The 25,443-nt window shown below is 41.7% G+C and overlaps 1 protein-coding gene across 1 annotated transcript; it reads right to left on the bottom strand.

Annotated features, from left to right (window-relative positions):
* Positions 1 to 12,058: 12,058 nt before the first annotated feature.
* On the bottom strand, positions 12,059 to 24,898 carry LOC138567655 (uncharacterized). Its single transcript, XM_069646128.1, has 2 exons — positions 24,656 to 24,898; positions 12,059 to 15,038 (listed from the first exon to the last, which is right to left on the bottom strand). The coding sequence occupies exon 2, from the start codon at positions 14,984 to 14,986 to the stop codon at positions 13,196 to 13,198; it is 1,791 nt and encodes a 596-aa protein (XP_069502229.1). The 5' UTR covers positions 14,987 to 15,038; positions 24,656 to 24,898; the 3' UTR covers positions 12,059 to 13,195.
* Positions 24,899 to 25,443: the final 545 nt, after the last annotated feature.

Here is a 25,443-nt window from a genome sequence, read left to right as displayed (position 1 = left end):
AAGATGCCGAGAATAGCTGTCCCCGCTATTCAAAGGGTCGAAGTACTAGTACAGGCCTTCTGGTTCGATCAAAGGTGAAAAGGGTTTCACAAGGCGACAGCAGTGCAGAGGAGCAGTCCTTCAGCGGGTCACCAGCGATTCCTCGGTTCAGCCTCTTGGTTGCAGGATACTTGGCTCCTGTATTCCTTCGTTCGTGAGAACTCAGGAGATCGACATGGTAGTGGTGTTTCCAGCCCCCTCTTATCCACGGTTCCCTTCGCGCCAAAACGGTGGGGACCCAATGGGAGATCCGCTCATCAACACTCACACCATTCGTGGACCTATCACGGACCACGGTGGTCCCAGGCATTCACACAGGACCAGACATCCCAGCCCACATACTGGAGGCACACACAAGACATGTAGAAGCCCGCGAAAGCATCCGTGTTTCGCGGGAAAGTACATGCCCAAATAAGGAAGGCCCCGGGTCGGCTCGACCTGGGGAAGGTGAAGGGAGCAAGACGGTCAGCGGACAGGACAAAGGAGCCTCGTGGTCTGGCCATTTTGGGAGCCAGGCCACCATTTTGGTTAAGTGCGAGAAACGTGCTTAGAACGCCAAAAGGAGCTCAAAACACAAGAAACGATCGCTGCCACCATTCCCGTCCGTGAATCACTTGCACCGATCAGTTACAATCCTGAAAGAGTATCTAGGGCCTGTAGAAGGCTAGAATCCCAAGAGAGCAGCAACTTAGCTTACAGTGCCCTCTTGTGTCATGTTGCACGAAAGCCGCAACATGATAAAAGAAACTAGGGAAAACAGCGTTTCCCGGTACTGACTGTCTTAAGGGCATGTCAGTTTCCCCGTAAGAAAGGAGCGAAAGCCCAGAGGAGTGCGGCAGAAGGCTGCACTTCTCTGGCAAAGTCGAGAACAAGGTGAAAAACAACAGCAAAAAGTTTAGGGGTTGCCACATGGAAGGAAAATTACCTACAATTATTAAATCTTTCCTAACAGATATCACATCTCATGTTATAGGAAGAGTCTCAGGTTTGGTATAAGCATTGAGATATCACATCTCTGCAATCGGAAGTGTCTCAGGATTGGGATGGGAAGGAGTTGGATATCCCATCTCATGTTATAGGACGGGTCTCAGGATTGTTATTAGAATCATTGAGATATCATATTGCATGCTGTAGGAAGGGTCTAAGGATTGGAATGGGAAGGACTTGGATATCACATTTCATGCTATGGATAGGCTCTCAGGTTTGGAAACGGAAGGAGTTGGATATCACATTTCATGTTAGAGGAAGGATCTCAGGTTTGGTATTAGAGGCATTGAGATATCACATCTCATGCTATAGGAAGGGTCTCAGGATTGGAATGGGAAGGAGTTGGATATCACATCTCATGCTATAGGAAGGGTCTCAGGTTTGGTATAAGCATTGAGATATCACATCTCATGCTATCGGAAGGGTCTCAGGATTGGAATGGGAAGGAGTTGTATATGACATTTCAAGTCATAGGAAGGGTCTCAGGTTTGGTATAAGCTTTGAGATATCACATCTCTGCTATCGGAAGGGTCTCAGGATTGGAATGGGAAGGAGTTGGATATCCCATCTCATGTTATAGGAAGAGTCTCAGGTTTGGTATTAGAAGCATTGAGATATCACATCTCATGCTATAGGAAGTGTCTCAGGATTGGAATGGGAAGGACTTGGATATCACATCTCATGCTGTAGGGAGGGTCTCAAGTTTGATATTAGAAGCATTGAGATATCACATCTCATGTTATAGGAAGGGTCTCAGGATTGGAATGGGAAGGAGTAGGATATCACATCTCATGCTATAGGAAGGATCTCAGGTTTGGTATAAGCATTGAGATATCACATCTCTTCTATCGGAAGGGTCTCAGGATTGGAATGGGAAGGAGTTGGATATTCCCATCTCATGGTATAGGAAGGGTCTCCGGTTTGGTATTAGAAGCATTGAGATATCACATCTCATGCTATAGGAAGGGTCTCAGGATTGGAATGGGAAGGACTTGGATATCACATCTCATGCTATAGGGAGGGTCTCAAGTTTGATATTAGAAGCATTGAGATATCACATCTCATGATATCGGAAGGGTCTCAGGATTGGAATGGGAAGGAGTTGGATATCACATCTCATGATAAAGGAAGGGTCTAAGGTTTGGTATAAGCATTGAGATATCACATCTCATGCTATAGGAAGGGTCTCAGGATTGGAATGGGAAGGAGTTGGATATCACATCTCATGTTATAGGAAGGATCTCAGGTTTGGTATTAGAAGCATTGAGACATCCCATCTCATGCTATCGGAAGGGTCTCAGGATTGGAATGGGAAGGACTTGGATATCACATCTCATGCTATAGGGAGGGTCTCAAGTTTGATATCAGAAGCATTGAGATATCATATCTCATGCTATAGGAAGGGTCTCAGGATTGGAATGGGAAGGAGTTGGATATCACATATCATGCTATAGGAAGGGTCTCAGGTTTGGTATAAGCAGTGAGATATCACATCTCATGCTATAGGAAGTGTCTCAGGATTGGAATGGGAAGGAGTTGGATATCACATCTCATGTTATAGGAAGGATCTCAGGTTTGGTATAAGCATTGAGATATCACATCTCTACTATCGGAAGGGTCTCAGGATTGGAATGGGAAGGAGTTGGATATTCCCATCTTATGTTATAGGAAGGGTCTCAGGTTTGGTATTAGAAGCATTGAGATATCACATCTCATGCTATAGGAAGGGTCTCAGGATTGGAATGGGAAGGAGTTGGTTATCACATCTCAAGCTATAGGAAGGGTCTCAGGTTTGGTATAAGCATTGAGATATCACATCTCATGCTATAGGAAGGGTCTCAGGATTGGAATGGGAAGGAATTGGATATCACATCTCATGCTATAGGAAGGGTCTCAGATTTGGTATAAGCATTGAGATATCACATCTCATGCTAAAGAAAGGGTCTCAGGATTGGAATGGGAAGGAGTTGTATATGACATCTCAGGCCATAGGAAGGGTCTCAGGTTTGGTATAAGCATTGAGATATCACATCTCTGCTATCGGAAGGGTCTCAGGATTGGAATGGGAAGGAGTTGGATATCCCATCTCATGTTATAGGAATGGTCTCAGGTTTGGTATTAGAAGCATAGAGATATCACATCTCATGTATAGGAAGGGTCTCAGGATTGGAATGGGAAGGACTTGGATGTCACATCTCATGCTATAGGGAGGGTCTCAAGTTTGATATTAGAAGATTTGAGATAACAAATCTCATGATATCGGAAGGGTCTCAGGATTGGAATGGGAAGGAGTTGGATATCACATCTCATGATAAAGGAAGGGTCTAAGGTTTGGAAGGGGAAGGATTTGGATATCACATCTCATGTTATAGGACGGGTCTCAGGTTTCGTATTAGAAGCATTGAGATATCAAGTCTCATAGTATAAGAAGGGTCTCAGAATTGGAATGGGAAGGAGTTGGATATCACACCTCAAGCTATAGGAAGGGTCTCAGGATTGGAATGGGAAGGAGTTTGATATCACATCTCATGCCATAGTATGGGTCTCAGGTTTGGTAGAAGCATTGGGATATCACATCTCATGCTATCGGAAGGGTATCAGTATTGGATTTGGAAGAAGTTGGATATCCCATCTCATGCTATAGGAAGGGTCTCAGGTTGGAATGGGAAGGAGTTGGATATCACATTTCATGTTATAGGAAGGGTCTCAGGATTGGAATGGGAAGGACTTGGATATCATATCTCATGTTATAGGACTGGTCTCAGGTTTCGTATTAGAAGCATTGAGATATCAAGTCTCATGGTATAAGAAGGCTCTCAGGTTTGGAAGGGGAAGGAGTTGGATATCACATCTCAAGCTATAGGAAGGGTCTCAGGATTGGAATGGGAAGGAGTTGGATATCACATCTCAAGCTATAGGAAGGGTCTCAGGTTTGGTATAAGCATTGAGATATCACAACTCATGCTATAGGAAGGGTCTCAGGTTGGAATGGGAAGGAGTTGGATATCACATTTCATGTTATAGGAAGGGTCTCAGGATTGGAATGGGAAGGACTTGGATATCATATCTCATGCTATAGGAAGGCTCTCAGGTTTGGAAGGGGAAGGAGTTGGATATCACATCTCAAGCTATAGGAAGGGTCTCAGGATTGGAATGGGAAGGAGTTGTATATGACATCTCAGGCCATAGGAAGGGTCTCAGGTTTGGTATAAGCATTGAGATATCACATCTCTGCTATCGGAAGGGTCTCAGGATTGGAATGGGAAGGAGTTGGATATCCCATCTCATGTTATAGGAATGGTCTCAGGTTTGGTATTAGAAGCATAGAGATATCACATCTCATGCTATAGGAAGGGTCTCAGGATTGGAATGGGAAGGACTTGGATGTCACATCTCATGCTATAGGGAGGGTCTCAAGTTTGATATTAGAAGCATTGAGATAACAAATCTCATGATATCGGAAGGGTCTCAGGATTGGAATGGGAAGGAGTTGGATATCACATCTCATGATAAAGGAAGGGTCTAAGGTTTGGAAGGGGAAGGATTTGGATATCACATCTCATGTTATAGGACGGGTCTCAGGTTTGGTATTAGAAGCATTGAGATATCACATCTCATGCTATAGGAAGGGTCTCAGGATTGGAATGGGAAGGAGTTGGATATCACATCTCATGTTATAGGAAGGATCTCAGGTTTGGTATTAGAAGCATTGAGACATCACATCTCATGCTATCGGAAGGGTCTCAGGATTGGAATGGGAAGGACTTGGATATCACATCTCATGCTATAGGGAGGGTCTCAAGTTTGATATTAGAAGCATTGAGATATCATATCTCATGCTATAGGAAGGGTCTCAGGATTGGAATGGGAAGGAGTTGGATATCATATCTCATGCTATAGGAAGGGTCTCAGGTTTGGTATAAGCAGTGAGATATCACATCTCATGCTATAGGAAGTGTCTCAGGATTGGAATGGGAAGGAGTTGGATATCACATCTCATGTTATAGGAAGGATCTCAGGTTTGGTATAAGCATTGAGATATCACATCTCTACTATCGGAAGGGTCTCAGGATTGGAATGGGAAGGAGTTGGATATTCCCATCTTATGTTATAGGAAGGGTCTCAGGTTTGGTATTAGAAGCATTGAGATATCACATCTCATGCTATAGGAAGGGTCTCAGGATTGGAATGGGAAGGAGTTGGATATCACATCTCAAGCTATAGGAAGGGTCTCAGGTTTGGTATAAGCATTGAGATATCACATCTCATGCTATAGGAAGGGTCTCAGGATTGGAATGGGAAGGAATTGGATATCACATCTCATGCTATAGGAAGGGTCTCAGATTTGGTATAAGCATTGAGATATCACATCTCATGCTAAAGAAAGGGTCTCAGGATTGGAATGGGAAGGAGTTGTATATGACATCTCAGGCCATAGGAAGGGTCTCAGGTTTGGTATAAGCATTGAGATATCACATCTCTGCTATCGGAAGGGTCTCAGGATTGGAATGGGAAGGAGTTGGATATCCCATCTCATGTTATAGGAATGGTCTCAGGTTTGGTATTAGAAGCATAGAGATATCACATCTCATGCTATAGGAAGGGTCTCAGGATTGGAATGGGAAGGACTTGGATGTCACATCTCATGCTATAGGGAGGGTCTCAAGTTTGATATTAGAAGCATTGAGATAACAAATCTCATGATATCGGAAGGGTCTCAGGATTGGAATGGGAAGGAGTTGGATATCACATCTCATGATAAAGGAAGGGTCTAAGGTTTGGAAGGGGAAGGATTTGGATATCACATCTCATGTTATAGGACGGGTCTCAGGTTTCGTATTAGAAGCATTGAGATATCAAGTCTCATGGTATAAGAAGGGTCTCAGAATTGGAATGGGAAGGAGTTGGATATCACACCTCAAGCTATAGGAAGGGTCTCAGGATTGGAATGGGAAGGAGTTTGATATCACATCTCATGCCATAGTATGGGTCTCAGGTTTGGTAGAAGCATTGGGATATCACATCTCATGCTATCGGAAGGGTATCAGTATTGGATTTGGAAGAAGTTGGATATCCCATCTCATGCCATAGGAAGGGTCTCAGGTTGGAATGGGAAGGAGTTGGATATCACATTTCATCTTATAGGAAGGCTCTCAGGATTGGAATGGGAAGGACTTGGATATCATATCTCATGCTATAGGAAGGCTCTCAGGTTTGGAAGGGGAAGGAGTTGGATATCACATCTCAAGCTATAGGAAGGGTCTCAGGATTGGAATGGGAAGGAGTTGGATATCACATCTCAAGCTATAGGAAGGGTCTCAGGTTTGGTATAAGCATTGAGATATCACAACTCATGCTATAGGAAGGGTCTCAGGTTGGAATGGGAAGGAGTTGGATATCACATTTCATGTTATAGGAAGGGTCTCAGGATTGGAATGGGAAGGACTTGGATATCATATCTCATGCTATAGGAAGGCTCTCAGGTTTGGAAGGGGAAGGAGTTGGATATCACATCTCATGTTATAGGAAGGGTCTCAGGTTTGGGAAAAGCATTGAGATATCACATCTCTGCTATCGGAAGTGTCTCAGGATTGGAATGGGAAGGTGTTGGATATCCCATCTCATGTTATAGGACGGGTCTCAGGTTTGTTATTAGAATCATTGAGATATCATATTGCATGCTGTAGGAAGGGTCTAAGGATTGGAATGGGAAGGAGTTGGATATCCCATCTCATGTTATAGGAAGAGTCTCAAGTTTGGTATTAGAAGCATTTAGATATCACATCTCATGCTATAGGAAGTGTCTCAGGATTGGAATGGGAAGGAGTTGGATATCACATTTCATGTTAGAGGAAGGATCTCAGGTTTGGTATTAGAGGCATTGAGATATTACATCTCATGCTATAGGAAGGGTCTCAGGATTGGAATGGGAAGGAGTTGGATATCACATCTCATGCTATAGGAAGGGTCTCAGGTTTGGTATAAGCATTGAGATATCACATCTCATGCTATAGGAAGGGTCTCAGGATTGGAATGGGAAGGAGTTGGATATCACATCTCATGTTATAGGAAGGATCTCAGGTTTGGTATTAGAAGCATTGAGACATCACATCTCATGCTATCGGAAGGGTCTCAGGATTGGAATGGGAAGGACTTGGATATCACATCTCATGCTATAGGGAGGGTCTCAAGTTTGATATTAGAAGCATTGAGATATCATATCTCATGCTATAGGAAGGGTCTCAGGATTGGAATGGGAAGGAGTTGGATATCACATCTCATGCTATAGGAAGGGTCTCAGGTTTGGTATAAGGAGTGAGATATCACATCTCATGCTATAGGAAGTGTCTCAGGATTGGAATGGGAAGGAGTTGGATATCACATCTCATGTTATAGGAAGGATCTCAGGTTTGGTATAAGCATTGAGATATCACATCTCTACTATCGGAAGGGTCTCAGGATTGGAATGGGAAGGAGTTGTATATTCCCATCTTATGTTATAGGAAGGGTCTCAGGTTTGGTATTAGAAGCATTGAGATATCACATCTCATGCTATAGGAAGGGTCTCATGATTGGAATGGGAAGGACTTGGATATCACATCTCATGCTTTAAGGAGGGTCTCAAGTTTGATATTAGAAGCATTGAGATATCACATCTCATGATATCGGAAGGGTCTCAGGGATGGAATGGGAAGGAGTTGGATATCACATCTCATGATAAAGGAAGTGTCTAAGGTTTGGAAGGGGAAGGAGTTTGATATCACATCTCATGCCATAGTATGGGTCTCAGGTTTGGTAGAAGCATTGGGATATCACATCTCATGCTATCGGAAGGGTCTCAGGTTGGAATGGGAAGGAGTTGGATATCACATTTCATGTTATAGGAAGGGTCTCAGGATTGGAATGGGAAGGACTTGGATATCATATCTCATGCTATAGGAAGGCTCTCAGGTTTGGAAGGGGAAGGAGTTGGATATCACATCTCAAGCTATAGGAAGGGTCTCAGGATTGGAATGGGAAGGAGTTGTATATGACATCTCAGGCCATAGGAAGGGTCTCAGGTTTGGTATAAGCATTGAGATATCACATCTCTGCTATCGGAAGGGTCTCAGGATTGGAATGGGAAGGAGTTGGATATCCCATCTCATGTTATAGGAATGGTCTCAGGTTTGGTATTAGAAGCATAGAGATATCACATCTCATGCTATAGGAAGCGTCTCAGGATTGGAATGGGAAGGACTTGGATGTCACATCTCATGCTATAGGGAGGGTCTCAAGTTTGATATTAGAAGCATTGAGATAACAAATCTCATGATATCGGAAGGGTCTCAGGATTGGAATGGGAAGGAGTTGGATATCACATCTCATGATAAAGGAAGGGTCTAAGGTTTGGAAGGGGAAGGATTTGGATATCACATCTCATGTTATAGGACGGGTCTCAGGTTTGGTATTAGAAGCATTGAGATATCAAGTCTCATGGTATAAGAAGGGTCTCAGAATTGGAATGGGAAGGAGTTGGATCTCACACCTCAAGCTATAGGAAGGGTCTCAGGATTGGAATGGGAAGGAGTTTGATATCACATCTCATGCCATAGTATGGGTCTCAGGTTTGGTAGAAGCATTGGGATATCACATCTCATGCTATCGGAAGGGTATCAGAATTGGATTTGGAAGAAGTTGGATATCCCATCTCATGCTATAGGAAGGGTCTCAGGTTGGAATGGGAAGGAGTTGGATATCACATTTCATGTTATAGGAAGGGTCTCAGGATTGGAATGGGAAGGACTTGGATATCATATCTAATGCTATAGGAAGGCTCTCAGGTTTGGAAGGGGAAGGAGTTGGATATCACATCTCAAGCTATAGGAAGGGTCTCAGGATTGGAATGGGAAGGAGTTGGATATCACATCTCAAGCTATAGGAAGGGTCTCAGGTTTGGTATAAGCATTGAGATATCACATCTCATGCTATAGGAAGGGTCTCAGGATTGGAATGGGAAGGAGTTGGATATCACATCTCATGTTATAGGAAATATCTCAGGTTTGGTATTAGAAGCATTGAGACATCACATCTCATGTTATAGGAAGGGTCTCAGGATTGGAATGGGAAGAAGTTGGATATCACATCTCATGCTATAGGAAGGGTCTCAGGTTTGGTATAAGCATTGAGATATCACATCACATGCTATAGGAAGTGTTAGGAAAGATTTCATAATTGTAGGGAATTTTCCTTCCATGTGGCAACCCCTAAACTTGTTGCTGTTGTTTTCACCTTGTTCTTGACTTTGCCAGAGAAGTGCAGCCTTCTGCCGCACTCCTCTGGGCTTTTGCTCCTTTCTTACGGGGAAACTGACATGCCCTTAAGACAGTCAGTACCGGGGAACGCTGTTTCCCGTAGTTTCTTCTATCATGTTGCGGCTTTAGTGCAACATGACACAAGAGGGTACTGTAAGCTAAGTTACAGCTCTCTTGGGTCTCTAGCCTTCTACAGGCCCTAGATACTCTTTTAGGATGGTATTTGATCGGTGCAAGTCATTCAGGGACTCGAATGGTGGCAGCGATCGTTTTGTTTATTTTGAGCTCCTTTTGGCGTTCTGAGCACGTTTTTCGCACTGAACCCAAAATGGTGGCCTGGCTCCCAAAATGGCCAGACCACGAGGCTCCTTTGTCTTGTCCACTGACCGTCTTGCTCCCGTCACCTTCCCCAGGTCGAGCGACCCGGGGACTTCCTTATTTGGGCATGTACTTTCCCGCGAAACGTGGTTGCTTTTGCGGGCTTCTACATGTCGTTTGTGTGCCTCCAGGGTGTGGGCTGGGATGTCTGGTCCCAATACACATCCTGGGTGCCAGAGAGTCTAGGGTGGTGTGAATGCCTGGGACCACCGTGGTCCGTGATTGGTCCACGTATGGTATGTGTGTTGATGAGCGGATCTCCCATTGGCTCCCCTCCGTTTTGGCGCGAAGGGAACCGTGGATAAGAGGGGGCTGGAAACACCACTACCAGGTCGATCTCCTGAGTTCTCACGAACGAAGGAATACAGGAGCCAAGTATCCTGCAACTACGAGGCTGGACCGAGGAATCGCTGGTGACCCGCTGAAGGAATCCTCCTTTGCACTGCTGTCGTCCTGTGAAACCCTTTCCTCCTTGGATCGAACCAGAAGGCCTGTACTGGTGCTTCGACCTTTGGAATAGCAGGAACAGCTATTCCCGGCGACTTCATCAACTCCTGCCAAGTAAGCCTTCGGAAGTGTCTTCGGGCCATCCAGTTGACTGACCAGCTTACAAGGGAGTCCTGCTCTGTAACTGCCGCCAGGTTGTGTTGTATTTCGAGTCCTGGTCACTCTCCCACGCTTCGTACGCTTGGCGTCCCCAGGTCTGAAGGGAGGAGTGTACATTTGGCTCGAATACACACGGCCGCTCCGTTGTCCTGCTGCGGCAACAAAACTGTGCTGGTTTCGTCGATTGGGACGTCTTTTTGCTCTACACGACTACGAGGCGTTCCCTGCTCTTCTGAACCTGCCAGCTGCTGAAACTAACGTGGAGAAGCCTGGGTCTGCTTGCTTCGGGGACCGGTGAGTAGCTTAGCTAGGATCTGGTCACCCTCCTGCAGTATCCCATTGCTTTTCCCTGCTGTGTAAAAACAGCACCCTTTTGGCCGTACTCGCGCTCTGCTTCTGCCCGCTGTGGAGGCTGCGCTTGAGTTGCAGAACCTGTTCTCCTTCTGCTGTGCACTAACCCGAACTGCCTGACTTCCTCCGAAGAGCTTCCCCTTTTGCCCGTTGGCACCGGCGTGGCAGGTACTTTGAGCACAAGGCTCCACTCTTCTCAGGGCTCGGACTTCCATCTAGTTAGGTGCCTCTGAAGGCGAACTGAGTCTAAAGCGTTATCGCACTGCCTGTTTTCCTTTCCTTTCAGGTAGACTGCATATTTCGTGCTTTAAACGCTTGCGACTGTGTATTTGTATATATATTGTGTTGATATGGTATGTGTTGGTTTAATATTGTGATATTGTGATTTTCTCGCTACGGTCATTATTTTAAAGGCCTTAAAATAAATGTGTATCTATTTTTGATATAACAACTGTTTGGAGTAGTTTGTAAGCGCTCTTGCTTTGTGTGCTCACTGCAGGCTTTCAGTCACCCTCACCCCTCTTGAGACCTAGTCTTGACCGCCGCGATCGCTACCTTGATTGGTCTGGCTTGTCCAGAGGTTACCCTGTTCCAAGTAATTAGGTTGGCCTTCTGAACTTCTGCGCCACCAGGACAGAGTTCAGAAATCCGTCTTAACAAATTGGTGTACAGCGGTGGGATACGACTGAAGGTACCCAGTGTTGCGCTCGAACTAAGGCATTTCAGGTTATTCCAACCAGTACACGTAGTGAATTGTTGTAGTATAACTTTAAAAAGGCCATAGTCCTATCAAACAGTATGGAAACTGTAGGGTATTTTGTGGAGATTTGGGGCCTGACGGTATTTTATTACCGCCGAGAAATAACTTAGCAATAATCACTCTTTGTATTCAGATTTGGCCATGTGCAACAATAATACAATGGACATGCATTATTTCAGCACCCAGACCTGCATATTTGGTATACGTGGTTGGTGGTATTTTGGTGAGCATAATTCCCTTGTTTTATTTGTGGCCCCAATGTCCAGAATCCCTTATCTTCGCTTAGATTTTTCGTGTGATCACTAGAGAGACCTCAGACCTGCATTCTAGGGAAACCACAATTTCCAGGGATAGTGTTGGTGCGCCACCATGGGCAAACTCACTGACTTATTTACGACAGAGAGCTATATGTGGTAGTCTTGTGGTAATTTCCACTACCTTATATACGGTAGGGAGCTATGTTCAGAGAGTCTCTCTTCCCGTTGGCTCATGTACCTCCAACAAGTTATACTACAGTCATTCACAATTATTCATACTGATTCTGACATACACACATCTGTCTTAAAATGACCATTGCACTGTTTAAAAATCTCCCCACATCATTGGCATTGTAATGGTAAATAGAAAATAAACCACCCGTCTGTTTTCAAATATTTTCTGTATTATAAAATTTACATTTAGGCATGATCTCATTTTTTACAGCAATAAAAGGGAACAATCAAAGCATTTTCAATGACACACTGCAATTATAGTGGCGGAGAACAGAACTTAAATTGCAACATTAGCACTTGATAAAGACACGCACGGGACTTTCATTTTTCTAAACTGACTGCATACTTTCGTGCACACACACAGCTCCCCCAGTTAGGTAATTACCTTATCTGTTCAGATTCTTCTCTCTGTGAATGTGGCTCTCTTGGCGTAACTCCAATAAAAAGGAACGCTTGCCTTCTCAAGCCGGGGTCATTGCCTGGAATTCTCAGCTTTTTCAGATAGGACTGCCTCTGCCAGTGGAAAGGTAATTCTTTCAGCTTTCCCCAGTCTCGACTGCAGCAGGACACCCCCACAGCCAGGTCTTCTCCCCAGTAGTGCAGAAAGATGTCTGCCTGTCTTTTTCCCTGCTACTGCCCACTAAAACTTTCCTCTCAGCCCTCTTTATGACGTGTTCCAATGAAATCCATCATCTCTCATCCTCCTACTTTTCAACAATAGCTTCGCTTATACATTTGCAATTGTTGCAAATCTGACTTCCTCCTTCCTGCCGTTACTGTGCACAACAACACGGATAATCAGGCAGAGAAGAGAAAAATCTGCACACTCATTTAAATGGTTTTCAAAGTATGCCTAATTCTGCAGTAGAGAACACATTTTATTAGTGGGTTATATTAAAATAAGGTTTTATTAGTCAGGTTAATTGTTAATATGTTAGCTGTTAATTTTCAAATGTGTCTCTAGCAATATAGGCATTTCAGGTGAAAAATAGTGTGCATTTTTAAATGAACACGTGTGCTTTTAACTGTAAAAATAGCTTTGCATCTTATATATTAAAATCGTTTTTTTGACTGAATAGCCTGTCTTTCCTTGTTAATCTGCTAACCCATATAGCAATGCACCGCACCCTTGTGGTGGTGCTGCAAAAAAAAAAATGCTACTTGTGCAGTAGTACTGTACTCTGTGCTGTAACATGCCAAATATCCTTACATATACCCTCCTTTTGTTTTTTAGAACTTGGCTATAATCCAAGCCAATCTCTAAAAACAACTTGTTCTTTCTTTTTCTCTTAAAATGCATGTGTATTGGGATATCTTTCTCTTCCTGACGTAGTCAGTAAAATCAGTAACATTTTCATTTTTACTGATAGCACAATCAACCATCCACCCATGATTAGCACCAAGATAGCCAAACCCACTATTGAGCGTTCCCCCCAGGTTCCCCAATTAAATCTTTCCACTTCTATTATGCCCAGATTACTAATTGTAATATTGTTTTTTCGCAAATTCATTTTCATAACATGTCTTTCTTTGTGATTCAATAAATATTCCACATCTGGATCTATTGGAAAAGTATCCCTTTGAAAAAAATCGATATTTTCCACTTGGCTTTCCCAAACATCATTTGTTACATGGAACAATGTTAATCCCCCAATTGACACAATTGCATCCTTTGGAACCTGTAAATAAAAAACATTATATTTTACCTGTTTAACCACGTATGTTCCATGGTTTAAATGTACTACCGTCATGTTCTTTAAACAGGTACTGACCAACCATTTACCTCTGACCATCTTAGCCTGTGCCATTTCTTCACTCCCCATATTACTAATAATCACTTCACATCCCTCTGATATACTTGGGTCAGATTTCAATCCACAAATAGCATCTGTGGCATCAGGAACAAACGGTTTACCTGGACACATATAATTTTGTTCTTTAAATGTTACACATGTTTCCAGGTTTGGTATTAAATAAACTTCAGGTTCCCATGACTGAAATGCCACCACTTCTGGAGTCTTAATCTTAATGAATTTGTCCTCTTGCCAAAATCCCACGTTGTGTACCCACTTCGTTTGATAAATAAGTTCAGGGGCTACAAATGGGATGCATAGCAAAAATCCGATCTCTAGTCTTTCCAAGTCCACATATAACGGCATTGCATTCCCCATTTCGAATGCAATTCTTATCTGTATAAGGTCAATTTCCCTCCTGGTCAATCTTTCTATCATTTGCCGAATGATATCCTGCGAAACAAAATACAAGGGAATATGTCCTTGAATCAATTGTGAAACTGCAGTTTGAACTTCTCTCATATAATTCGTTAATAGTCTATCAACAGGACTCATTATGTTCAATATTTCATTTAAAGTTCTGTCATGCTTAAGTATTATTTTAGTCGCCCGTTGCATCACATCCGCTTGTTCATTTAGAATGATTGCAGTTTCATTTATGAATCTTACTTGTTCATCCAGTCCCCCTCTAATTCCATCTAATGTCTTTTGTATTATTTCTAGGTCAATACTCAGTTGTTGTGCTTTAGTACTCAGTGTTCCTACCGAAATAGAATTGGCTGTTGATATTGTAGTACCTATTATTGCCCCAATTATAGACATTACCATTGATATCGCGAGCATCACCGCACCTCTCTTTCCTCTCTTCTTCTTAATGTCTGCTGAATTCACGAATGTTTTTTCCAATTGCATTAATATATCTCTTATTGACTGCTTAGCGTCCTCTTTTCTTATTTCCAGCCACTCTTTAGTCTGTTCAATCTTAATTCCGGTATTGTTCAAATGTTTTTCAATCAAAATCTCAGGATCCAATGGTATGTAGATATTTTGGAAAATCATCCTTCTATCACTCATGATGAATCCTGGTGCTTCTTCTACCGCGATACCAGATGCTGGTCCAGGTTCAATGACAACCTGTGCTTCTGAATTCTTGAAGATCCCTCCAAATATCACTATTGTTAAACATGTCATCGGTATCATCTTCAATGCTGATCGCTTTGTAGCCTTGGTCTTCACCCCTCTTTGGGGCTTTCCCGGAATCCGTCCTCGCGGTCTCCAGTACTCCATCGTCTCCCGTGGCCTCTGATCCCGGAACCTCCGACCAAATAATGTTAATTGTCTAAATCAAAATAGAAAATAAACAGATTAAGTACATAGCACAATACTAATTTCCACCTTTTTGCCAAAAATAAAACATGCTTGGTAAAAATACTTCTTTTTTTTTTTTTTTTTTTTTCTGAAATTAAACACAAGTTAAAAGAAAACAAACACATATAAAACAGCATTCAATATTTAATACACTTTCTCTCTGTACACCAACCACGAGCTTCCGTTATATGTGCATTTATTTATTTATTTATTTATATTATATATTTATTTATTTATTTATTTATATTATATATTTTCACATATATTACAGTGTTTATGTGCCATCATAACAATCAACTTTTTTTTTTTTTTTAACTTCTTTGTCACTGCCTCCTGATTACACCCATTTATTTTCTCAAGGGACTCTATCCGTTTCCACATGCTCAAGCTGCCTGATCTCATGTCTGGGATGGCATGGTTTGATTTGATTTACATGGACAAACTGCTCTATTGCTGTTTCACCTTCATTTTTCAAAATTTTATACACTACAGGAGAGACTTTATCTATAATTCGGAATGGCCCCTGCCAGGCTGCCAGAAATTTAGAATTTTTCTGTTTACTTTTCCCAAAATGAAACTTGTACACCTGATCCCCTACATTGTATTCCTTTACTGATGTCTTTTTGTCATAATATGACTTAGCACTGTCAGCAGCTCTTTCCAGATTTCTCTGCACAAAAGCAAATGCATGTTGCAAATGCCTCCTCATTTCATCAATATATTCATGAACTGTGGATGCACTCACTAGAGTTTGCTCATGTGTTCTGTATAGTAGGTGTTGTGGTAACACCATTTTCCTACCTGTTAAGACCTCATGGGGGCTAACACCTGTTGCTTTGGCAGGAGTCGACCTGATTGCCATCAAAACCAATGGTAAACGCAAATCCCAGCTGGAACCTGCTTCTGCCACAAATTTCTTTAAAATGTCCACAACAGACCTATTGCTTCTTTCAACTGTACCTGAAGACGCCGCCCGATATGCGATATGTAGTTTCCTTTTCACACCTAGTATTTGCCATACCTTACTCATTAGAGTACTTGTGAAATGACTTCCTCTGTCTGACTCAATTCTTTGTGGCAACCCAAACCTTGAGAACACATGGTTCACCAGCAATGTGGCTGCTGTTTGCGCACTACAATCTGGTGCGGGAATGCACTCAATCCATTTTGACATCAAACATACCACACTCAAAATATAGCGGTGTCCCCTGCTCGACCTTTTTAAAGGACCTACATAGTCTATTTGCAAATCTGACCATGGGAGAGTTAGGCCTCTTTTCATCAATGGTGCTCTATGCATTGGTGAAGCAGGTTTAAATTGGGCGCATACTAGACATCCTCTAGTATATAATTCCACATCTTGGGACATATGTGGCCAGTAAGCATAATCTTTTAGTATTTCTAATGTCTTTTGTGAACCTCTATGGCCTGCAGTTATGGCATCATGTGCATGGTGTAGCATTAGTCCTCTGAATGAAAGGGGTACTACCCACTGTATTTGCCCTGTTATGGACTCTCTAATCATGAGTCCATCCTGTAATCTAATTCGTGTTTTGTTCTTTAATAACACCCTCAACTCTTCTTTTCCCATACAATCATTTTCTGTTAAAGGATTTTGTTCAGGATCCATCAAATGATTATAATAGATTCCCAAAATTTGATCATTCTTTTGTGCCTCAATCAAATCTTGGTCTGGCGTGACATGACTCCACTGCACCACCGGTTGATCTACCTCCTTTGGTGCTTTAGACCGTGTGACTGCATCAATTTGTATTTCACCCATTAAATAATCAATAGGTAGCAATTCTCCCATCACAGCCCCAATCTTAGCCAGATGGTCTGCCTTATCATTTCCCTCCTTATCCTCTCCTGGTGTTTTTAAATGCCCACGAATTTTTCTCCAGTATATTGTTAAATTATTTTCTGACACCAATTTGTCTATGGCTTGTATCATTTTTCCATGTTTAAGTGGCTTTTTGTTGTATGTAACCATGCCTCTTGCTTTCCAACCAGGCAAATACTCCACAAAGCTATTCCGTGCATAGTCAGAATCAGTCACCAGGACAATTTCACTGAACTTTTTATCAACTGCAGTAGCAATTGCTTTATAGATGGCTGCCAATTCCGCCACCTGACTGCTCCTATCTCCAATCCTCATCCCTATACTAGGAACGCCTTCACATTTCAACCAGACATTTCCTATTCCTGCCACTAATTGTTTATTACTGTCATTTTCAATGTGAAAAGCACAACCATCCACGTATACAGTTGGCAAATCCTTGCATGTTTTTTCATCAAAAGCTTTGTGTGGTGATTGTTCAAATTCCTGTAAACTAGCTTCCACATCCATTTCATTTGTTATTTGTTCAGCTGCACAGTCATGTAAGTCAGCTAACCCTTGAGCAATTGGGCTCTTTTTATTTTGTCCATATCTTACTTCTACGGGAAAACCTTGTAATGCCAGCGTCCATGAAGTGATTCTGGATTGCGCTAGATTGCCTGATCTAATTCTTTTACTTTCTAAAAATTGCAAAGGTTGATGATTTGTTTCAATAATCACCTTTTCTCCCTGAACAATGGGGCGAAAATGTTGTAGCGCCCACACAGTGGTTAATAGGGCCTTCTCACATTCATTAAATTTCATTTCAACTTGGGAAAATGCCTTACTTGCATATGCAATGGTTTTGTGATTCAAATCGTGTTTTTGTGATAACACTGCTGACATACAATGTTCAGAAAAGCCTATTTCTATAAAGAAATCCCTATCCTTTATGGGGTATGCTAAACATGGTGCCTTTACAAGACATTCCTTCAATCTAGCCACTGCATCAGATTGCTCTCTTTCCCATCTCCAGGGAGTATTTAGTTTAAGCAGTTTAGTCAATGGTTGAGTGATTTCTGCATAATTCTCAATGAACTTTCTGTTATAGCCTGTCATCCCTAATAAACTTTTTACTCCTTTCACATTTTTAGGATCTTTTAATCTTTGTATGGCCTCTATTTTCTTCCTTTGTGGATTTAGCCCATGTTCAGTCACTTCATGCCCTAGAAAGTTCACTTTTTTCTTGCACCATTGTGCTTTTTGCAAAGATACTTTGGCGCCTGCTTTCTGCAATTGGCCAAGCACATGTCTTATTTCATCAAAATGGCTTTTAAGGTTTTCATTTTTTATCAAGACATCATCCACATAAACTATTGTCCCTCTTTCCGCTGCATCCGGCATGGCCTTTCTCAAAAATATGCCAAATTCACTCCCACTATTGATGTACCCGAACGGAGCTCTAAGCCAGGCATATTGAGTCCTGTCAAATGTAAAGGAAAATAGGTGTTGTATCTCCTCTGCCAATGGCACACACCAATATCCAGATGTGAGATCTAACGTGGTAAATACATTTGAACCATGTATCTGAGCTAGGCCCTGATCAATGAATGGTAGTGGCCATCTAGATACTGGTACTCTTTTATTTAACTCTCTTAAGTCTGCACACAGCCGCCATTGACCATTTGGCTTTAACACACCTAAAATAGGCGTATTGGATGTGCTATGAATGGGCCTAATTATTCCCCGTGATTCCAAATTTTTAATAATCTCTGCCAATGATTCTAAACATGCCAGCGGTAGTCTATACTGGCGTACAAACACTGGATTTCTGCTACAACCTTCTGGTAGTGTGGCCACATGTAAATCAGTTAAACCACAATCATAAGCATCTTTTGCAAATACATCCTTGAACTCCATAAATATTTCCCTCAGAGTGCGTCGATCCTCATCGCTGTTACATGCATCCGCTAAGGAGATCTGCTCTTCTACCATTCTGGAAAATTCTGGAAACTCTTCTGGTAAAGGAATCTCAGCGCTTTCCTCTAACTGTGTGGCTGTGTCTTTTTGTAGAGCTGCCACTTTCAAATATTTTGGCATATCAGCTTCCACTTCAATGGGCTGATTTCCTGTTTCATTTTCATTTAAATTAAATATTATGCAATCCTCTTGATGGCAGCACACTGTCTCATTTGAATCATAAGGATACACAGAATGAATTTTAAACATTCCTTTGGGCTGAGAGTCCAGGTGTTCTGGCAACTCGCCCTTGGCATCTACATATTTTTCAGGAATATTCCCAATCACCATGTTATTTAAATCTGCCGTATAATGTGATTTTTGTATGGCCATTCCTAATGGGGAGTTTTCCTCTAAATGAATATCCTGACAACCTTTATTATTCACCATGATTTTTACAGATCCCTCACCAATGTCTACCAATGGAATGTATTCATAATCCAGGCCTTGCTGTTTTATGGATTCATTCAGGCATACAAATGCATCAGAGCCTTTCATCTGCTGTCCATTTTTGCATTTCAGTGTTATTGCAAACTGTTTTGTAAATGCAGGAATAATAGTATTTTTCCTCATCTGTAATTCGACTGCATAAGGAACTAGTTGTGCACAATGATAAGCCCTTCTTTTGTCTTCAAATTCAGGCGCCGGCCCACCTAGGCGCGACCATATTTTTTGATTAAGGAAATCTAACACCATACACATTCTGTGCATGATGTCATTGCCCATGTAAAATTCATTTTGTGCTCCACTCACTATCCATACATTATGGTAAATTGCTTTCTGCCCAATGCTAATTTTAAGCATGCATCTGCCTGTAATTCGGTTTTCAAAGTTTGGACTGTCCAACCCAGAAACATATTGGTTTTTAATCCTAAATTTCGGGATTTCTTCCCTCTCCATAATTTTTTGCAACAATTTCTCATTAATGAAACTCCTTTCATGTTCAAGCGCTAAAGTGGCTTTTATTGTTTTAAGATAATCATTTATACCAGCGTGAACCCATGGTTGCTCATCTTCCATGTGTATCTCTGCCAGAGTGGTAATGTGTTTTTCTGAATCTGTTTTAGGAACAATATTCTGTTTGCATGTATTCTCTTTTAAATAGAAACGTAATGTGTGTTCGTCTATGGCAGTCTGCCAATCTTTCCTTGGGTCCAAGTATATTTGTACAGGTAGTTTTTCATTGTCGCTCTGATCTTTGTCTTGACACCTTAATATAACAGTGACACTAGGTATGCAGCTATTCTGTAGATATACCTCCACAGCATCCTTTGTTTTGGCAACGGTGTGACATTCTTTTATATTGCTGTTTTGTGATTTTAGTTTCTTAGGCCTCAATGGTTTTTTGGTTAAGGACCACAGCACTCCATTCACCCCATCTATGAGAGGAGACAATCTTTTCAGGCAATCTGTCCCCATCAGAAATGGAATTTCACAAATAGATGTGATCAATACCTCTTGTTTCATTCTGTGCTTTCCTATTTTTATGTCAACCTCAGTTACACCTATGATGGGCACCTCCTCCCCATTAAAGTTATGCACTGGGCCTTGATTTGCCTTCACTGTGATCTGACTCTGTGGAGGCCTCCCTTCATTGATACTCTTTACCAGCTCCTTGGACATAATTGTGGCCTGTGCGCCAGTGTCAATCATAGCAAAGGTGTGGCATTTTTCTTCTACAGTGATGGGTGCATAATATCTGTCCTCAACTTCCTCTAATACACATAAGAAATGTGAATTCTTACTGATTTCAGGGCTCACCTTTCTCAGGCCTTTTTCACTTTTGGCTAAGCACATTGGTAAATGAAAAGACATTTTTCCCTCCTTTTTACCCATTTCTGTGCGAGATATTTTATTCATTTCTCCATGTTCAGAGGTTTTTTGGAGTGTGGCCACCGTTCGCCCATCCATCTGGGTAACATCAGAGACCACATTACAACCTTCCAACTGAACATGTGTCACAACATCATTCAGCAATTTGTCATTTTTTAATTCTGTGCATTTGTGATCATTTAGTGTAATACCAGCCCTTTCAGCCTCTTCAAAAATATGTGGCTCAAAGAATTTTTCAGGTGATTGACTTGTACCCTCCTTGTGAGTATTTCCTTTTTCTGTCTGTGTTTGGTAATTGTTTTGCTTGCCCAGGGAAGGAGCTATGGCATCCCCACTTACTCCCTGTTCACTGGTATTCCCCATGCATGAGTCATTTTTCTTAAATCTGTCCCTTTGTTCTTTTGGAATTCCTAATGTTTCTTTTTCATTTGTGCAAATCTTTACTGTTTTATTTAGCTCTAAGTTAAACCGTACCTCTTTTTTAGAAGTATTTGCACTTTCTGTCACAATTTCATTTACTGGTACTTTCATTTTTAATCCATTAGTCATCTCAGAGTCGTTATGCAAAGTTATATCAGAGCAATCTGTCATTTTGGCACTGCAGTTATCATGAGTACTTAGTCACTTTTCGGAAGCCCCCCGGTCATTGCTATGGCCATCAGCCCCCTCTTTGGAAGGTTGTTTTTGCGCTGTATAGAGCTTTCCTATTTGCTCAGCTAACATTTTCACTTGGGCCTCAAGGCATTGGAACCTTTCCACCTCTCTAGGATCCTCTTTCTGTGGCCTAGGTCGATATTGGTTGTTTTCCCCCTGATTGGATCTATTCTGATACCTCTCAGGTGATTGATACCGGTTGGGATGGTTTCTGAATTCTTGATTCATTTGTGGAGGGGAGCGGTTTGCACCCATCCTTTGATTATAGTCCCCTGGTGGGGAATCATTGTACTGGCGTGGACTGTAGTTCACGTTTTGCCTCATGTCCTGTCTCTCAGATTGTGGGTACTGGCCCCTATATTGATTTCCATTATCAGTAAATCGATCCACATATCGGGGCCTATCCTGATTACCATATATCATGGTGCTGGGATCAAATCTGCTCTGTGTCCCCAATGACTGGTAGGGACCATCATTTCTTTGATCTTGATTTTGTCTCTGGTTATTGTTCATACCTGCCATATCAGACCGGTATCTTACCCGGGGTCTATCTCCTAAATATCTAGGGCTGATGTAGCTCTCTCTATTACTAGGATCATGTGATTGGAACATTGGTACAGGCAATGGCGATCTTTGTTGATTACCCCTTTGTTCAGGTGTCACATTATTTTTACCTTGGCTTTGAGCAGACTCAAGGGACATTTTGGCTGACCTGATTTCCATTACTGTGGCTGAGGGTTCTTTAGATTTAGGCCTAGTATCTTTCATTTTATCACTTTCTCTACCCTGACAATAGAGTACCTCATATAGCTTGGTGCTTTGATGTACAATCCATTCAAGGGACTTGTCACGGTCAAATTCACGGACCAATTGGGATATGATGTCTTTCTGTAGCCCATAGAAGTATGCGGTTTTAAACTCATTGGAATTTGAGTCAAAAGATACATCAAAGCGAGAGAATGCTCTTTTTAAGTCTTGTAAAAATTGGCGAGGTGATGTATTAGGTCCAGCAGTAATAGTGTACGCAACTTTCTTTGCCTCTTGCAATGACTGAAAAGGAGAAAAATGACGCCTAATTTCTTTTTCAAACTCCAGCCATGTCATATTCTGCTGCTCATTTAATCCCCTTATGATGCTGGCCGTCGGGGCATCTAAAGTTAAATGAAAATATTGTCTGTACTGTTCCTTAGGTATCTGGAGCGCTTTAAAAATGTCATGCACCGCTTCTAAGTGATCCTCAATGCAGCATTCACCTCCCTTTTTAAATGGTTTGATCAGGGCCTTAATGGATTTCATTATTTTTATGGGGCTACTTGTTGCAATGCATGGAATTGCACTATTTTGTGATTCAATCCTGTTTTCAGGTGTATGAGATTGGTGGCTGCCCCCAATGGGAGTATCAAATCCCCCAAGGGCGCTGCAACCAAGTTCAGTCACCGGCCCAGTCACTGGGGCACTAGCTCTTTGGGCAGAGCTAGAATTCACCTCCACTCCATTGAATGTGGTACCCTGCCGCCTCTCCTGTGACCTGGGAATGCACATTTGCTGTTCTAAGTCCTTACACTTTTTAAGGAGTCTGTTGGCTTCATCATGCAAATAATTATTTTCATCACTCATTTTATTAATTGCCTCCTGCATGTCACACATTTGAATTTGGCATTCATTGAACTCTTTATTTCTTTTGTCTCTTTCTTGAATCATTTTAATCATTTCTTGTTCTACACTCTGGAGATCACCTTCTTTTTCACAATGTTCTTTTTGTAAAATCTGCATTTCTGAAACAACCTCATCTTTATCCTGCCTAATGTGATCCACTAAGGCTTTTAAGTGTGTCAATTCTTGCTCACTATCTTCAAATTGTTTCTTGCTTTTGGATAACTGAGTATCAAAGTCTCTGCATTTTAATTGCATGTCTTTTTGGCATACATCCAATTCTGCTCTCAACATTTCCTGATTTTTACTTGCCCCATCTATTTCAGTCTTTAACCTGTTAATTAGCTGAGTATCATTCTCTTGCATTCGCAGTGACTTGTTTAAAATAAACCATATTTTGCCGCATAGACGTATTAAACAGTCTTTCTCTGCACTTTTATCGGCTGCATTCAATAATCTCGTAAGGCAGACCTGAATTATGCTGCCTTCTGCAAAAATATTGTCTAGTTTTTCTTTCTGCACCTCACCCTGAATGCGGTTACTCCATTCTAAGGTACTGTTCGAAGACCAATTCCCATGTGCAAATAACTTTGCCTCTAAATATTGCACTAGATCTGAGAATGTGGTTTCCCTTTGTGACATTCTGAAATTCGTTTTTAGTGGCACACTGCTATTATAAAATGGGTTCCCTTTAATGTGCAAATGGCAGTGTGAGACACGCTTGCCACGCCCAGTAGGTACTCTATGATCACTTTCCCGGCCTGCAACGCACCATAAATATGTAGGGTATTTTGTGGAGATTTGGGGCCTGACGGTATTTTATTACCGCCGAGAAATAACTTAGCAATAATCACTCTTTGTATTCAGATTTGGCCATGTGCAACAATAATACAATGGACATGCATTATTTCAGCACCCAGACCTGCATATTTGGTATACGTGGTTGGTGGTATTTTGGTGAGCATAATTCCCTTGTTTTATTTGTGGCCCCAATGTCCAGAATCCCTTATCTTCGCTTAGATTTTTCGTGTGATCACTAGAGAGACCTCAGACCTGCATTCTAGGGAAACCACAATTTCCAGGGATAGTGTTGGTGCGCCACCATGGGCAAACTCACTGACTTATTTACGACAGAGAGCTATATGTGGTAGTCTTGTGGTAATTTCCACTACCTTATATACGGTAGGGAGCTATGTTCAGAGAGTCTCTCTTCCCGTTGGCTCATGTACCTCCAACAAGTTATACTACAGTCATTCACAATTATTCATACTGATTCTGACATACACACATCTGTCTTAAAATGACCATTGCACTGTTTAAAAATCTCCCCACATCATTGGCATTGTAATGGTAAATAGAAAATAAACCACCCGTCTGTTTTCAAATATTTTCTGTATTATAAAATTTACATTTAGGCATGATCTCATTTTTTACAGCAATAAAAGGGAACAATCAAAGCATTTTCAATGACACACTGCAATTATAGTGGCGGAGAACAGAACTTAAATTGCAACATTAGCACTTGATAAAGACACGCACGGGACTTTCATTTTTCTAAACTGACTGCATACTTTCGTGCACACACACAGCTCCCCCAGTTAGGTAATTACCTTATCTGTTCAGATTCTTCTCTCTGTGAATGTGGCTCTCTTGGCGTAACTCCAATAAAAAGGAACGCTTGCCTTCTCAAGCCGGGGTCATTGCCTGGAATTCTCAGCTTTTTCAGATAGGACTGCCTCTGCCAGTGGAAAGGTAATTCTTTCAGCTTTCCCCAGTCTCGACTGCAGCAGGACACCCCCACAGCCAGGTCTTCTCCCCAGTAGTGCAGAAAGATGTCTGCCTGTCTTTTTCCCTGCTACTGCCCACTAAAACTTTCCTCTCAGCCCTCTTTATGACGTGTTCCAATGAAATCCATCATCTCTCATCCTCCTACTTTCCAACAATAGCTTCGCTTATACATTTGCAATTGTTGCAAATCTGACTTCCTCCTTCCTGCCGTTACTGTGCACAACAACACGGATAATCAGGCAGAGAAGAGAAAAATCTGCACACTCATTTAAATGGTTTTCAAAGTATGCCTAATTCTGCAGTAGAGAACACATTTTATTAGTGGGTTATATTAAAATAAGGTTTTATTAGTCAGGTTAATTGTTAATATGTTAGCTGTTAATTTTCAAATGTGTCTCTAGCAATATAGGCATTTCAGGTGAAAAATAGTGTGCATTTTTAAATGAACACGTGTGCTTTTAACTGTAAAAATAGCTTTGCATCTTATATATTAAAATCGTTTTTTTGACTGAATAGCCTGTCTTTCCTTGTTAATCTGCTAACCCATATAGCAATGCACCGCACCCTTGTGGTGGTGCTGCAAAAAAAAAAATGCTACTTGTGCAGTAGT

Source organism: Ambystoma mexicanum, chromosome 2p (genome assembly GCF_040938575.1).
Source record: "Ambystoma mexicanum isolate Mex_15411 chromosome 2p, UKY_AmexF1_1, whole genome shotgun sequence".
Lineage (NCBI taxonomy): Eukaryota > Metazoa > Chordata > Amphibia > Caudata > Ambystomatidae > Ambystoma > Ambystoma mexicanum.
This window is presented reverse-complemented; position numbering and strand designations above follow the sequence as displayed.